Source organism: Microcaecilia unicolor, chromosome 3 (genome assembly GCF_901765095.1).
Source record: "Microcaecilia unicolor chromosome 3, aMicUni1.1, whole genome shotgun sequence".
NCBI classification, from domain to species: domain Eukaryota; kingdom Metazoa; phylum Chordata; class Amphibia; order Gymnophiona; family Siphonopidae; genus Microcaecilia; species Microcaecilia unicolor.
In genome coordinates this window covers 302,424,125-302,440,509 of record NC_044033.1, presented here as the reverse complement: position 1 = coordinate 302,440,509, position 16,385 = coordinate 302,424,125, and the positions used below count along the sequence as shown (strand labels likewise).

Sequence of the window (16,385 nt, the reverse complement as noted above, 5' to 3'; positions counted from 1 at the left end):
TGTCTTCAGAAGAACCGTGGAGATTGGAGTGTTTTCCGACCCTCATCACTCAGAATCAGGGGTCACTTCTGCATCCCAACCTCCGGTCTCTGGCTCTCACGGCCTGGATGTTGAGAGCTTAGAAGTTGCCTCCTTGGGTCTCTCCGAGGGTGTCTCCCGGGTCTTGCTTCCAGGAAAGATTCCACGAAAAGGAGTTACGGTTTTAAATGGAGGAGGTTTGACAGCAGGGCCCTAGATCCTTTCTCTTGTCCTACACGGACCCTGCTTGAATATCTTCTATACTTGTCAGAGTCTGGTCTTAAAACCAACTCAGTAAGGGTTCATCTTAGTGCAATTAGTGCTTATCATCATCGTGTAGAGGGTCAGCCTATCTCTGGACAGCCTTTAGTGGTTCGTTTTATGAGAGGTTTGCTTTTGTCAAAGCCCCCTGTCAAATCTTCTACAGTGTCATGGGATCTCAATGTCGTTCTCACCCAGCTGATGAAACCTCCTTTTGATCCACTGAATTCCTGTCATCTGAAGTACTTGACCTGGAAGGTCATTTTCTGAGTGGCTGTTACTTCAGCTTGTAGGGTCAGTGAACTCCAAGCCCTGGTGGTTCATGCTCCTTATCTCAAATTTCATCATAACAGGGTAGTCTTCCGCACTCATCCTAAGTTTTTGCCAAAGGTGATGTCAGAGTTCCATCTGAACCAGTCAATTGTCTTGCCAACATTTTTCTCCCGACCACATTCCCGCCCTGCTGAACGTCAGTTGCATACATTGGACTGCAAGAGAGCATTGCTTTCTATTTGGAGTGGACAAGCCCCTTCAGACAGTCCGCCCAAATGTTTGTTTCTGTCGACCCCAACAGAAGGAGAGTGGCTGTCGGGAAACGCACCATTTCCAGTTGGCTAGCAGATTGCATTTCCTTCACTTACACCCAAGCTGGGCTGACTCTTGAGGGTCACGGCTCGTAGTGTTAGAGCCATGGCAGCATCAGTGGCCCACTTGAAGTCAGCCACTGTCGAAGAGATTTGCAAGGCTGCGACGTGGTCATCAGTCCACACATTCACATCTCATTACTGCCTTCAGCAGGATAGCCGACTCAACAGTCGGTTTGGGCAGTCGGTGTTGCAGAATCTGTTTGGGGTTTAGAATCCAACTCCACCCCTTAGGCCCATTTTTATTCTGTTCCAGGCTGCACTCTCAGATGTTTCTTCGTAGGTCAATTTTTATGTTCTCTCCGTTGCGAGACCCAATTGACCCTGTTTGTTGTTTTGAGTGAGCCTGGGGCTAGGGATACCCATACCCTCTCCTAAAAAAACCATCACTTGACCCTACCTGCCCCTCCAACTACCGCCCCATCTCTCTCCTCCCCTTCCTCTCCAAAATACTTGAGCACGCTGTTCACAGTCGCTGCCTTGATTTTCTCTCCTCTCATGCCATCCTAGATCCACTTCAATCTGATTTTCGCCCTCTACACTCGACAGAAACAGCACTCTCTAAAGTCTGCAACGACCTGCTCATGGCCAAATCCAGAGGCCACTATTCCATCCTCATCCTCCTCGATCTATCCACTGCGTTTGACACTGTCAATCATGATTTACTTCTTGCCACACTGTCCTCTTTTGGGTTCCGAGGCTCTGGCCTTTCCTGGTTCTCCTCTTATCTCTCCCACCGCACCTTCAGAGTACACTCTCATGGATCTTCCTCCACTCCCATCCCACTATCTGTTGGAGTTCCCCAGGGATCTGTCCTTGGACCCCTTCTCATCTCAATCTACACCTCTTCCCTAGGCTCACTGATCTCATCTCATGGTTTTCAGTATCATCTTTATGCTGATGACACCCAGCTATATCTCTCCACACCAGACATCACCGCGGAGACCCAGGTCAAGATATCGGCCTGCTTATCCGACATTGCTGCCTGGATGTCCAGCCGCCACCTGAAGCTGAACATGTCCAAAATCGAGCTCCTCGTCTTTCCACCTAAACCCACCTCTCCTCTTCCTCCACTCTCTTTTACTACTACTACTACTATTTAGCATTTCTATAGCGCTACAAGGCGTACGCAGCGCTGCACAAACATAGAAGAAAGACAGTCCCTGCTCAAAGAGCACCCTCATCCACCCCGTCCCATCTGCCCGCAACCTCGGAGTCATCTTCGATTCCTGCCTCTCCTTCTCTGCGCATATCCAACAGACTGCCAAGACCTGTCGCTTCTTCCTCTTCAACATCAGCAAAATTCGCCCTTTCCTATCTGAGCACACCACACGAACTCTCGTCCACGCTCTCATTACCTCTCACCTTGACTACTGCAACTTACTCCTCACCGGCCTCCCACTTAGCCATCTATCCCCCCTTCAATCCGTTCAGAACGCTACCGCACGTCTTATATTCCGCCAGAACCGATATACTCATATCACCCCTCTCCTCAAGACACTTCACTGGCTTCCGATCAGATACCGCATACAATTCAAGATTCTCCTCTTTACCTACAAATGCACCCGGTCTGCGGCTCCTTACTATCTCTCTACCCTCATCTCCCCCTATGTTTCCGCCCGTAACCTCCGCTCACAGGACAAATCCCTCCTTTCAGTCCCCTTCTCCACCACTGCCAACTCCAGGCTCCGCTCATTCTGCCTTGCCTCACCCTATGCTTGGAACAATCTTCCTCAACCCCTACGCCAAGCCCCCTCCCTACCCATCTTCAAATCTCTGCTTAAAACTCACCTCTTCAGTGCTGCTTTCGGCACCTAACCTTTCGTGAAATATAGTATGCCCTATCAGACGGACTCTACACTTGTCTTTAGATTGTTTAGATTGTCTTTAGATTGTACACCTGTCTCTTAGATTGTAAGCTTTAGATTGTACACCTGTCTCTTAGATTGTAAGCTCCTTGAGCAGGGACTGTACTTCCATGTTAAATTGTACAGCGCTGCGTAACCCTAGTAGCGCTTTACAAATGTTAAGTAGTAGTAGTATGTGAGAACAAGCAGCCTGCTTGTCCTCGCAGTTACTTGTAGCAGGTATTCTCCGAGGACAGCAGGCTGATTGTTCTCACCAACCCGCCTGCCTCCCCTTTGCTGCTGTTCATTTCTTTGGTTTTGCTTCATAAGTTGACTGAAGCGGGAAGATGGCCACGCATGTGCGGAGTGCGCACCCGCGCGCTCGAAGGCTTTAGCAACCTTTGTTGCTAGGAAGATTTTCCGGACCTGGGGGCTGCCGTGGACATCACCCCATATGTGAGAATAATCAGCCTGCTGTCCTCGGAGAATACCTGCTACAGGTAAGTAACTTCACTATATGAGAGGTAGGGAAAAACTAATCAATTTTTTATTTTTTTTATGTTCCCTAAAAGCTACTTAACCACTAAGAAAAGTGATCTTTACCAAAACCGAATCTGGCTGAAACTGAGCAGCGAGTTTGTCGCAAAGGCAAAACTGAAACAAGTGATAACTGTTCTCATTCCATTCCCCCTTCCCAAACAGAAGAAGGGAATCCCCCTGATACCTACTGTACACACTCTCGTGGGTTAGTGGCTAGTTGAGACAGGAGTGACCCCATTCGCTTCTGACCATGCCGTTTCCAGTCTCAAAATAGCTGTCACAACCTGCAGTGATACTCGTGAGAGATGGGGGGGGGGGGGGGGGGGGGGGGCAATTCTGTTTGAGGAGTGCTATGGGACACTGCACAAAGCTTTTACTTTCAGCTGAAACTGCACCAGCATTTTCAGCCAAAGCTGAAACAAGGCCAAATATGGGTTTTGGTGCCAAAATTGAAATTTGGTCAGCTTCTAGTTGTGTTGCCAAGTAACATTCTGTTCCTATCGGTGGGACAGATAAAACTATTGACAAAACTTGCACTTATGTATGTCTGCAAATTTAGGGAGACCATGTGAGATGTGCTTAGGACTGAGGAGGATGGAGCTGGCTCTCCCCCCCCCCCCCCCCCCCCCCCCCAAGAAGTCGGCAATGTCCAGAAAATAGGATCAGTAATATGGATGCTTTTTTTAATTTCTATTTCGGCCTGTGTACCCTGTTTGTGTCCATTGTAACTAGCTGCAGAGACTATAAGTAGGATCCAGCCAATGGTAAGGCAGTGAATGCAGAGGACAAGGAAGATAGCTCTGGTTATAGGAAGAGAAGAAATGATTTGGAGAAGTGAAGTTTCTGCATGTGTTGGGAAGCAGCATATATATGAACCTCCAAAAAAAATGCCACAATACTTTTCTATAGGAGAAACAGCACTAAAAACTGCAATGTGCATACACTGATTCATTGTAACACTGGTTAAGGAATTGAACTTTTTCAAACTGCCTTTCCTAGGCATCCTGGCTCCACCAGTGTGTTCCCTTTCCCACCAGCAGATGAAGGTAGAGAGCTGAGACTTCAAGTGATATCACAGCGACTGGTGCTTTCTTGGAACGCTGAGTATTTCTCTGTCCCCGGCAGATGGTAGTCTTGGTCCCCACACACAAAAAAAAAAAGTTGGAGGTTCTGAGTATCCCTGCTGGTAATAGCAATTTTTTAAAAAGCCTTATTTAAGGCTGGGACTGGGAGTGGAAGAAAAAAAAAAAGCAACCAACCTGGGAGCCCAGGAGGACCGTGGAGGTCCAGTGAGTGCCAAGCCATATTTCTATGATAAGCAGTATAAAGTCTGTTTTACTGTTCTGGGATCTTGCCAGATACTTGTGACTTGGATTGGACACTGTCTGAAATGGGATAATGGGCTTGATTGACCTTTGGTCTTTCCCAGTAAGGCAACACTTATGTTGCTATGTTCTAGCAATAGAAACATACTGAATGCTGCAGCATTTATTGTAGGTAAGATTTTCATGCATATAGTTGATGCTCTCAAACAATTTCGGCAGTTGTTTGCTACTGCTCATTGAATTTTTGCCCTTGGTAATCAAATTATAAAACAAGTAGATCATTTTAGAAGCATCTACATTTCTAAGTAATAGCGATAACATGTAGATTACACACAAGTAAACGGATGCTTCAAAAATCCTCTATTTACATGTCAGTTACCTAGTTTGCAGACATTTCAGGCAGGTGAGACTTGTGGTGGCCATAAAAATGTATACTTCCCATTTCATGATGGAGCGAGGTTTTAGTTTGTTTTTGTTTTTTTAAATGTGTGCACCTGAAAGTGCAAAACATAATGCACAAGTGCTAGCTATCTGCTCATTTGGACCTCTGGTCCCACTAGTGATGAGGTGGCAATTGTGTCTAATACCACCTCAAAAGGTTGTTACGAGAAAATGTCTTGTTCAGCGCCTTACTTGGCTCCTGTTATATGCATAGCTTAGTAAAATCTGGCACATAAATGCATAAGTACTAACAAATACATATGTTTGCTTTGAGATCAGCTCTTACATGTCAAGTTCAGAGTACTGTTGCTGTTTTTCTGAAATGACTGCACTGCTGTATATGCCAGCAAATGCATTACACACATACTTCCTTAGACATGTTTTATAAATCTGCATTTAGTAGTGTACTGTTCTAGGCAAAGTATAGAGTAGCTTCAACAGCCAGCTTAAACCATCCCCAAGTAGCTTTACCAGTAGACTCTCAATTCGTAAGCAAGTCTTTATTGTACTGCTCAGAATAAAAGAAAATTAGTTGCTTAGGCAGAATATGGGGGCAGAACAAGTAGAGCCTTTTATCAAATACTGGTGAAATTGAGCACCTCGAATGTCCTAATTCCTCTCTTGATCATTATATAAAATGGCATTCACTTTAACTGAGATGTAGTGAATTATCAGAGCACTGTAGCCTATACATCTCTCTTCCCTATATCTCCTTTTAATCTCTTTTTTAATTTGTTTACAGTTTTCACTTAACCGGCCTTTCGGCTTGGATAGCCCTTTCACATGTCCAGTTGTGAATCCATTGTGTACACCTGATTTCCGCTCGGGTAAGTACAGTTTGTGGGTTTTTTTTATTATTATTGATTTAAGATAGACTTATTTCAGTACACTAAGAAAATACAAGATGAAGATTAAAGGGTCAAATTTGAGATATGGTATTTGTCTTTGATTTCTGCTTCTCTTCATGCTTGATCTGCTCACTCCATATTTTGCTTCAGTGACCCACCAGTGAGTTTTTTACAGTATACTGTGATATTTTCAGAAACTACTGCAATGGGAGAGAAAGGTAGCCTAAGAGTAGAAATATTTTGACGAATTGCCCTTAACTACAGTCTGAAAGTGTTGTAGAGGAAATCCCTTACCAGACCAGTCCAGAACCTGTGGCTTGTGCCCATTGACCAGCGGATAGAGAATACAGATTAGTTCTCTGCCCCATAAGGGCACAGTGCTGCTGAAACTCCTCAGTATTTCTCTGTGTCCAGTAGATGGTGTTGGATAGATTGTGCTGCTCCTGGATGGTTTAGTAAGGCAATTGGAGAACTAGCATCCAGTAGAGCAAGGAGCGAGTTCTTTCCTCTCCACCCCCCCCCCCCCCAAAAAAGGAAAAATTAAATAGTGACTTTATAGGGCGTGAGGCTGAGTTCCTCTTCCTCCTCCCCCCCCCCCCCCCCCTTCAGTAACGCATTCTCTGTTATCACTTTGGACAATTAAAAGGAAATTCCATTAAAATTGGATAAGAGGAGGCAGTTTAAGACACCTGCTATAATGGGGAGCAGCCAAGTAAGACTAAAACTTCTCTACCTGAGGAAAGTTGATGGCCTCCTTCATTGGGCTTAGTGTCAGGAGCAGAAAGCTAAGTTAATGAAACTCCCCCAGGAAATCCTCTCCCCAACTCCAAACACCACCCCCAAAGGGCTGCAGAGATTTAAACCTCAGTGGCAAGCAAGTACACTGCACTCCATTTAAGTGCACATCGGATAAGCACATGCTCTGTTTAACTGCATGCCATATTTCGGTCCCGTTTTTGGCACAATCAGTTTCTATGGGGACAAACTTCAGTTTAGTGCACCACTGATAAGTGCAAGATTCACTTATATGCATGGTTTAAGACCGCTCCTCTGCAGGAAAGACTCCGCATAAGCGCACGCATTGAATGTGGAAGCCGATTGGCGCGTGGCAACCAACGAGATTTCAAATTTACTGACCCTTTAACTGCCACAGGCAGAATAAGCGAAAGAATGCTGTTATACTGGGGTTGTCGTCGAGGCGGAACTTTAAGACTTTAACACTGGCTAAACGAATAGAAGTTCTTTAAAAAATTAGAAAACAAAGTCAAGCATCTATTGCTAAAGAATGTGGTGTCAATCCCAGTCAAATTTCACGTGTCTTGAAACAGAAAGACCAGCTTCTGGAAGACTGACAAAACAATACAAATCCACAACGAAAACGGGCGGGAAAAGCTGAGGAGGTAGAAGATGCTCTTCGGTGGTTTTCTCGAGTCAGGAGCAGGTAGTTTCCTGTCAGTGGTCCACTGCTTATGGAGAAAGCTAACCAGCTAGCTGAAAGTCTTGGATTAACTGTATTCAAAGCCACTGTTGGATGGTTGGAAAGATGGAAGGAGAGGAACAACATAAAATTCAAGAAACAGCATGGTGAGAAACTAGACGCTGATGACTTTGGTGCTGAAAATTGGGTTGTTTCAGTTCTTCCTACCAATTTGAACGAGTTTGCACCTCGTGACATTTTCAGTGCTGATGAAAATGGACTCTACTGGCGAGCGATTCCTGATGGAACACTTGAATTCAAACATGCCGAAACTACTGGAGGTAAAATGTTGAAGGACCGACTGACGATCCTCCTTTGCTGCAATATGGATGGGAGAGAGAGAGAGAATCAATCACTCTAATCAGTCTAGAGGAGGAAGTGGGAAATACTTCATCAGCCAATCAACTAAGATCCTAATCCAGGAGTGAGTTTTGGGCCTGTCCCCAGCAGAGATATGGACCAACATAGCTCACGGAGTGTTAACTTTCTCTTTATGTAAGATCATCATCCCCGCTGTCCGCATATGGAGGATGCCACAAAACGCAACATCCAACAGGATGAAATGAGTTCTTTATTCAAATTACAGCAGTATCTGTAATCCCTTCTACTTGTTTATCCAAATGGTATGAAAAATTTGAACAGTGAACAGGAAAGATGAAATCAGCAAACAATAACAGGTAACTGAATATGGATCAATTATAAAACCATTTAAACATTTTGTTACTACCTGGGTAGCACCTGAGTAGTTTCAGGAAATTATCTGACCACAAGCCTTGAACAGGATCTCGGCACAGAGATGTTTACCTCTGTGCTCCCAGACTGAGACGGGGGGGGGGCAAAAAACAGTACCTCCAGGCTAGATTTGAAGTCCAGGTCACAAATACCTGGCAAGATCCCCAAAAAGTACAAAACATTTTATACTGCTTATCCTAGAAATAGTGGATTTTCCCCAAGTCTAAACCTTTTTTAAACTTCGCTAAGCTAACCGCATTTACCACACTCTCTGGCAACGAAATTGAATTTAATTACACGTTGAGTGATGAAATATTTTCTCCGATTAGTTTTAAATTTACTACATTGTAGTTTCTTCGCCTGCCCCCTAGTCCTAGTATTTTTGGAAAGCGTAAACAGACGCTTCACATCTACCTGTTCAACTCCACTCATTATTTTATAGACCTCTATCATATCTCCCCTCAGCCGCCTTTTCTCCAAGCTGAAGACCCCTAGCCACTTTAGCCTTTCCTCATAGGGAGTCGTCCCAATCCCTTTATCATTTTCTTCGCCCTTCTCTGCACCTTTTCTAATTCCACTATATCTTTTTTGAGATGCAGCAACCAGAATTGCACACGATATTCGAGGTGCTGCGGTCGCACCATGGAGCGATACAAAGGCATTATAACAGCCTCATTTTTGTTTTCCTTTCCTAATAATACCTAACATTCTATTTGCTTTTTTAGCCGCAGCAGCACACTGAGCAGAAAGTTTCAACGTATTATCAACGACGACACCTAGATCCCTTTCTTGGTCCGTGACTCCTAACGTGGAACCTCGCATGACATAGCTATAGTTCGGGTTCCTCTTTCCAACATGCATCACTTTGCACTTCCTCACATTAAATGTCATCTGCCATTTAGACGCCCAGTCTCGTAAGGTCCTCTTGTAATTTTTCACAATCCTCCCGCGATTTATCGACTTTGAATAACTTTGTGTCATCAGCAAATTTAATTACCCTCACTAGTTACTCCCATCTCTAGATCATTTATAAATATATTAAAAGCAGCGGTCCCAGCACAGACCCCTGGGGAACTCCACTTACTACCCTTCTCCATTGAGAATACTGACCATTTAACCCTATTCTCTGTTTTCTATCTTTTAACCAGTTTTTAATCCACAATAGAACACTACCCCCTATCCCATGACTCTCCAATTTTCTTTGGAGTCTTTCATGAGGTACTTTGTCAAATGCCTTCTCAAAATCCAGATACACTATCAACCGGCTCACCTTTATCCACATGTTTGTTCACCCCTTCAAAGAAATGTAGTAGATTGGGGAGGCAAGATTTCCCTTCACTAATTCCATGTTGACTTTGTCTCATTAATTCATGCTTTTGAATATGTTCAGTAATTTTGTTCTTAATAATAGTCTGTACAATTTTGCCCGGCACCGATGTCAGACTCACCAGTCTAATTTCCCAGATCTCCTCTGGAACCTTTTTTAAAAATCGTCGTTATATTGGCCACCCTTCAATCTTCCTGTGCCACGCTCGATTTTAAGGATAAATTACATATTACTAACAATAGCTCCGAAAGCTCATTTTTCAGTTCTATCAGTACTCTGGGATGAATATCATCCGGTCCAGGAGATTTGCTACTCTTCAGTTTGTAGAACTGCCCCATTACATCCTCCAGGTTTACAGAGAATTCATTAAGTTTCACCGACTCGTCAGCTTCAAATACCATTTCCGGCACCGGTATCCCACCCAAATCTTCCTCGGTGAAGACCGAAGCAAAGAATTAATTTAATCTCTCCACTACGGCCTTGTCTTCCCTCATCGCCCCTTTTATTTGGTCGTCTAGCAGTCCAACCGATTCTTTTGCCGGCTCCTGCTTTTAATATACCTAAAAAAAATTTTTTATTGTGTGTTTTTGCCTCCAACACAATCTTTTTTTCGAAGTCCCTCTTAAGCTTCCTTATCAGCGCTTTGCATTTGACTTGACGTTCCTTATGCTGTTTCTTATTATTTTCAGTCGGTTTCTTCCATTTTCTGAAGGAGTTTCTTTTAGCTCTAATAGCTTCCTTCACCTCACTTTTTAGCCACACCGGCCCGTCCTCCTTTTTTAATACGCGTAATATATTTGGCCTGGGCTTCGAGGATGGTGTTTTTGAACAGCATCCACACCTAATGTAAATTTTTGACCCTCGCAGTTGCTCTTCTAAGTTTTTTTTTTTTTTTTTCACTGTTCTTCTCATTTTATCATAGTCTTCTTTTTTAAAGTTAAATGCTGATGTATTTGATTTCCTATATATATTTACTTCAATGCTAATATCAAATCCGATCATATTATGATCACTGTTATCAAGTGGCCCCAGCACCATTACTTCCCGCACCAGATCATGCGCTCCACTAAGGACTAGCTCTAGAATTTTTCTTACTCTCGTCTGCTCCTGTACCAGCTGCTCCATAAAAGCTGTCCTTGATTTCATCAAGGAATTTTACCTCCCTAGCGTGCCCCAATGTTATATTTACCTAGTCAATATCGGGGTAATTGAAATCACCCATTATTATTGTGTTGCCCAGTTTGTTTGTGTCCCTAATTTCCTTTAACATTTCTGCATCCGTCTGTTCATCCTGACCAGGCGGACAGTAGTACACTCCTATCACTATTCTTTTCCCCTTTATACATGGAATTTCAATCCACAGTGATTCCAAGAAGTGTTTTGTTTCCTGCAGAATTTTCAATCTATTTGATTCAAGGCTCTCGTTAATATACAATGCTACCCCTCCACCAATTCGATCCACCCTATCACTACGATATAGTTTGTTCCCTGGTATACGTATCCCACTGGTTATCCTCCTTCCACCAGGTCTCAGAGATGACTATTATATCTAAATTTTCATTTAGTGCTATATATTCTAACTCTCCCATCTTATTTCTTAGGCTCCTGGCATTCGCATATAGACATCTCAAACTGTTTGTTGTTCCTATTTACATCATGCTTAGTACTTGACAGTATTAATTTGCAATCTTTTGTCTGATTTTTATTTTTATTTAAGGACACCTGATCTACTATGGTCTCTTTTGCAACCTCACTATCAGGATACACTATCTTCCCTGTTTTGGTGATCTTCGAAAGATACCTTATTTCGAACCATGTGCTTTTGAGCGACTGTCGGCCTCCTTCCCCCCCCCCCCCCCCCCCCCCCGGTTTCTAGTTTAAAAGCTGCTGTATCTCCTTTTTAAATGCCAGCAGCCTGGTCCCACCCTGGTTAAGGTGGAGCCCATTCTTTCGGAATAGGCTCTCCCTTCCCCAGAATATTGCCCAGTTGCTAACAAACCTAAATCCTCCTTCCTGCACCATCGTGTCATCCACGCATTGAGACTCAGGAGCTCTGTATCTTGGGCCCTGTGTGTGGAACGGGTAGCATTTCAGAAAATGCTACCCTAGAAGATCTGGATTTGAGCTTTCTACGTAAGAGCCTAAATTTGGCTTCCAGAACCTCTCTCCCACATTTTCCTATGTCATTGGTACCCACATGTACCAAGACCGCCGGCTCCTCTCCAGCACTATCTAAAATCCTATCTAGGTGACGCGTGAGGTCCACCACCGTTGCCACTGGAGGAAAAGTTCATAGTTTGCTATTGAGATAGACATGGGGAAGCTACTACTAATTATAGCGCTACTAGAAATACAAAGTGCTATAATATTTTTATTCAGGTACATTCTCTGTCCCTAGAGGGCTCACAATCTATTTTTTGTACCTGGGACCAGAGTCACAAAATATATTGTACCTGGGACCAGAGTTGCAAAGTATATTTTGTGACTCCGGTGTCTGTTTTAAAGGTGCATTTATTAAAATTGTGGTTTGAATCTACACTGCCAGAGACTTAATTCAGTCGATTTGGTTACATAGCATCTGGTGACTCAGACTGGAGTAAGGGCGATTGTATACTGCTGTGTGGTAAAAGACAAAAATAGAACTTGGGTTTACCTGGAGAGGTGTCTGAGCTAAGTTGGGCAATTTCAGACTTGAATTGATTGTAAACTGAGACTCCTGTGTCCTGAACAAATGACCTGGCCAACAATAGCAAGTTTACAGCACAGAGAGCGTTCCAGAAGCTTAGGGAGGGACTGAAATTTTTGGTTCGGACTGTGGCTTTTCTGAAGTAATTCCTACATGGGGGAAGGGAGAGGAAAGACTACACAAAACAGTGGAATTCAATAAGTGGCTTGAGTCTTGGTGTAAAGAAGAAGGTTTAGATACATAGGAGCTTGGGGTAATAAGTGGAAAAATAACAGGCTGTTCTGTAATGATAGGCTACATCTTTCTGTGATGGGAAAAAGGATCCTTAGGGAGACAGTATGTTTCTAGATATTTAATCTAGAGGGTGGGGGTGACAAACCAGGGATTTCAGAAAGTCACCCCCAAAATAAATATGATGGCAGAGGGGAAAGGTCATGTAAATATAGAAAACTACCTAAACTTGCTAAGCACATGGAAAGCTATGTGCACAAATGCTCGTATTCTAAGTAAAAAGGTTCAAGACTTGCAAGCCCTGATGTTTGAAGAAAACTTGAATATTGTTTCTGTTACGGAGATGTGGTTCAATGATTCTCATGAATGGGATGTACTGGGCTATAATTTTTTTTAGGACAGATAGAGAGGGCCGAAGAGGTGGAAGAGTGGCGCTGTATGCAAGAGACAATATCAGAGCGGCTGAAATGCGGGAAACCTGGGGAAAGGAAGAAGCTTTATGGATCATCCTGGAAAGAGAAGACGGAACCTGTCTCCATACGGGGGTTATCTACAGACCTCCTGCAGAAACTGAGACGTTAGACAAGGATCTGATAGAAGATATTCAAAAGATTGGTATGAAAGGGGGGGTGCTATTGTTGGGAGTGTTCAGTTTGTCTGACGTGGATTGGAACATCCCGTCTGCGGAATCGGAAAGAAGTAGAGAGATTGTGGATGCCTGTCAAAGTGCCTTGCTCAGACAAATGGTGACGAAACCCACGAGGGGAGGGTCGATGCTGGATCTAGTGCTCACAATTTGAGGAAGTGTTTCCAATATCCGAGTGGGTGCCCACCTATGTAATAGTGATCATCACACCATATGGTTTGATATAAGGACAAAGGCGGAGTGCGGATGCACAAAACTTCAGACATACTGATTTTGATAAAATGGAGAAATACCTGGAGAAGGAGCTGTTAGCGTGGGAAGGTGTAGGAAATGTGGAAAAACAGTGGTCCAAGCTAAAGGCTGCTATAAAATATGGCGACTGATCTTTATGCGAAGAAAGTAAACAAAAACAAGAGAAGCAGGAAGCCCATACAGTTCTCCAAACAAGTAGCTGAAAAAATTAGAGCAAAAGAGGCTTTGTTCAAGAAACACAAAAGAACACAACGAGAGGATCATGGAAAAGATTATCAGATTAAACTGAAAGACGCGAAGAGGGAAATACGGCTATTGAAAGCGCGAGCAGAAGAAAAAATGGCTAAAGATGTAAAGAGAGGTGATAAGACCTTTTTCAGATATTTTGGAGAAAGGAAAAAAAAAGATAGGAAATAGGAATGGAATTGCGAGACTGAAAGATAATGAGAGTGGCAATGTGGAGAGTGATGAAGATAAAGCGAACGTTCTAAACAATAATTTCTCTTCTGTGTTCATAGAGGAAAATCCCGGAGAAAGCTGCGGTTGGCTTCCGAGGGAACATTTGGGAATGGAGTGGATATTGCGCCATTTACAGACGAAAGTTTATAAACAGCTTGAGAATCTGAAGGTGGACAAAGCTATGGGGCCAGATGGGATACATCCCAGGATACTGAGGGAGCTCAGAGAGGTCCCGACGGGACTTCTTAAAGATTTATTTAAGCGATCTTTAGAGACGGGAGAGGTACCGCGAGATTGGAGATGATCGGATGTGGTCCCTCTCCACAAAAGTGGAGACAGGGAAGAAGTGGGAAACTATAGACCGGTAAGTCTCACATCGGTGGTAGGAAAAATAATGGAGTCGCTGCTGAAAGAAAGGATAGTTAAAGTTTCTAGAAGCAAACTGGTTACAGGACCCGAGACAACACGGCTTTACCAAAGGAAAATCCTGCCAAACGAATCTTTTTGAGTTCTTTGACTGGGTGACCAAAGAACTGGATGAAGGACGTGCGCTAGATATAATCTACTTGGATTTCAGCAAATCCTTTGATACGGCCCCCCATAGAAGACTCATGAATAAGCTAAAAGGGTTGAACTTAATACCGAAAATGATGACCTAGATAGGAAACTGGTTGAACGACAGGTGGCAGAGAGTGGTGGTAAATGGATTCCGCTTGGAGGAAAGGAAGGTGAGCAGTGGAGTTCCTCAGGGGTTGGTGCTGGGGCCTATTTTGTTTAATATATTTGTGGGAGACATCGCTGAAGGGTTGGAGGGAAAGGTTTGCCTTTTTGCGGATGACACGAAAATAGCCAAAAGAGTGAATACCCTGGAGGGAGTAGGAATGATGAGAAGGGATCTCCGAACGTTAGAAGAATGGTTGAGGGTCTTCTGGCAGAAATTTAATTACTAGCTATTTGTGGAGACCAATACGTTTCTGCAAGGTCAATTATATCACTTAATAACTAAACAACAAGACCCCGCTTATATATTTTAGGTCAAATAAAGACCATATATTTACTTAATCCCCACATATTCGTTTTCTTATATATTTGTTGTATACAATGTCAACAAAAAGTGTCTCCCTTCTTAATACATCCTAGTGCTAATTCTCTATTCCTTGTCACTTGCAGCAGATGAATCCAGGAACCTAGTGGGTTAAGTCCACCTATCAGCAGGTGGAGATAGAGATAAACTAAAGGCAATGATGGCAGACGACCAGCTCCTTCCTCAGTTAGTATGTCTGTAGCTCATCATGTGGTGGATGGCTTTTCTCCAGCTCCTGGGCCCAAGGCCTCTGAGGGTGATCCTGGGCCAGTGGCCAGTTTGAGCCGGGAGTGGCGGACTGGTGGTGTCCCCTTTGGCAGCATACTCACTTGCTGGGTTCCTGCTGCACCTCAAATTCCCTCTGAATGGGCTTTTGCTGTTCCTTTCCTTCACTGATTATTTCTGCCTCCTCACTAAAAAAAATAAAAAAAACAAAACAAAACAAAAAAACTATAGAATTTATTTAAAACAGAAACAAAGAAGCACAGGGAAGTGTGTTTTTGCTGAGAGCAGGTTTGTGTTACTGCTGTCTGAGTCCTGTTTTCTGTTTCCTGCTTGTCTGAGCCTGCCTCAAAGTGGAATCGGAGAGTTTTTTTTTTTCTTCGGCTTAGCTGTCAGTTCCCGCGCTTTCCCGGTCCGGGGTAAGTCCTGCTGGGTTCCTATTCGGGGACGGGCGGAGGCGGTAAAACGCTGTTCCCGATGCAGGAAACGGCGTTCGGCGGCAGGCCTTTGCAGCGCAGGGTGCACTGATTTTGACGAGATTCGACGGAGCGGTGGCCCCCCCTCCCCGAGAGCGTGCTTTTCCACCCAGAGCCTGGCGATTCTCGTGCCATTTTGCGATCGGTTGCGGAGCCGGCTCCGGTAGCGGTTTTGGGCAAAGCTTCTCCTCTGGTAAGGGAGTCGTGGGGGGGGGGGGGGGGCCCCGTCAGGCATTGTGGTCAGTGGTGCAGGTGCCATGGCTGCAACCTCTGTTGCGGGGGAGGGGTTTTCGTCAGTTTATTTTGCTACTCCAGGCTATTTTGTTGAAAAGGGCCTTGCCCTCCCCCCCCTCACGTGGCTGCGACAGCTTCGGCCTTTGATCCTTTGAGGGGGTCTTGGGGTTACCAAGAGATTTGAGGGTTTTCCCCAGAGAATTTCTCCTCCCGTAAAAAGCCTAGGCTTTTTTGTGGGTCTGAGGAGGGGTCCTGCATACAATTGCCTGCAACTCCCTCTGTGGTGGCTCTCTCGGAGCAGACGGGAGTAGAGGACGGTGTCTTCACTGAGCAACTGGAGGACTCTTCTGCCGTGAGGATTTTCCATAAGGAGGAGTTGTCCTCTTTTATCTCTCAGGCGCTGGAAGCCCTGAATATAGAGGACTTTGAGGTTGCGGCTTCTCAGGTGGTCAACCCCAAGATAGCTAGTACTAGACAACCTTATAAGGCCTTTCCAGTACATGAAGCTATTGAAGAGTTGATTTCAGTCCAGTGGGCAGATCCGGATGGGGGGCTGAAAGTAGCCAGGGCTGTGGCCAGGCTGTATCCGGTTTCAGCGGACCGTTTAGAGCAATTTGCTCTGCCTAGGGTGGATG

At 44.4% G+C, this 16,385-nt stretch overlaps 1 protein-coding gene across 16 annotated transcripts in view; it reads left to right on the top strand.

Moving 5' to 3' along the window:
* SENP1 (SUMO specific peptidase 1) overlaps positions 1-16,385 on the top strand; it is a 347,559-nt gene that overhangs the window by 65,219 nt on the left and 265,955 nt on the right. For all 16 annotated transcript variants that reach the window (XM_030198243.1, XM_030198250.1, XM_030198244.1 and 13 more), the window contains one exon: positions 5,819-5,903. In XM_030198243.1, coding sequence (XP_030054103.1) covers positions 5,819-5,903 — 85 coding nt within the window. The remainder of the gene's footprint in view (positions 1-5,818; positions 5,904-16,385) is intronic.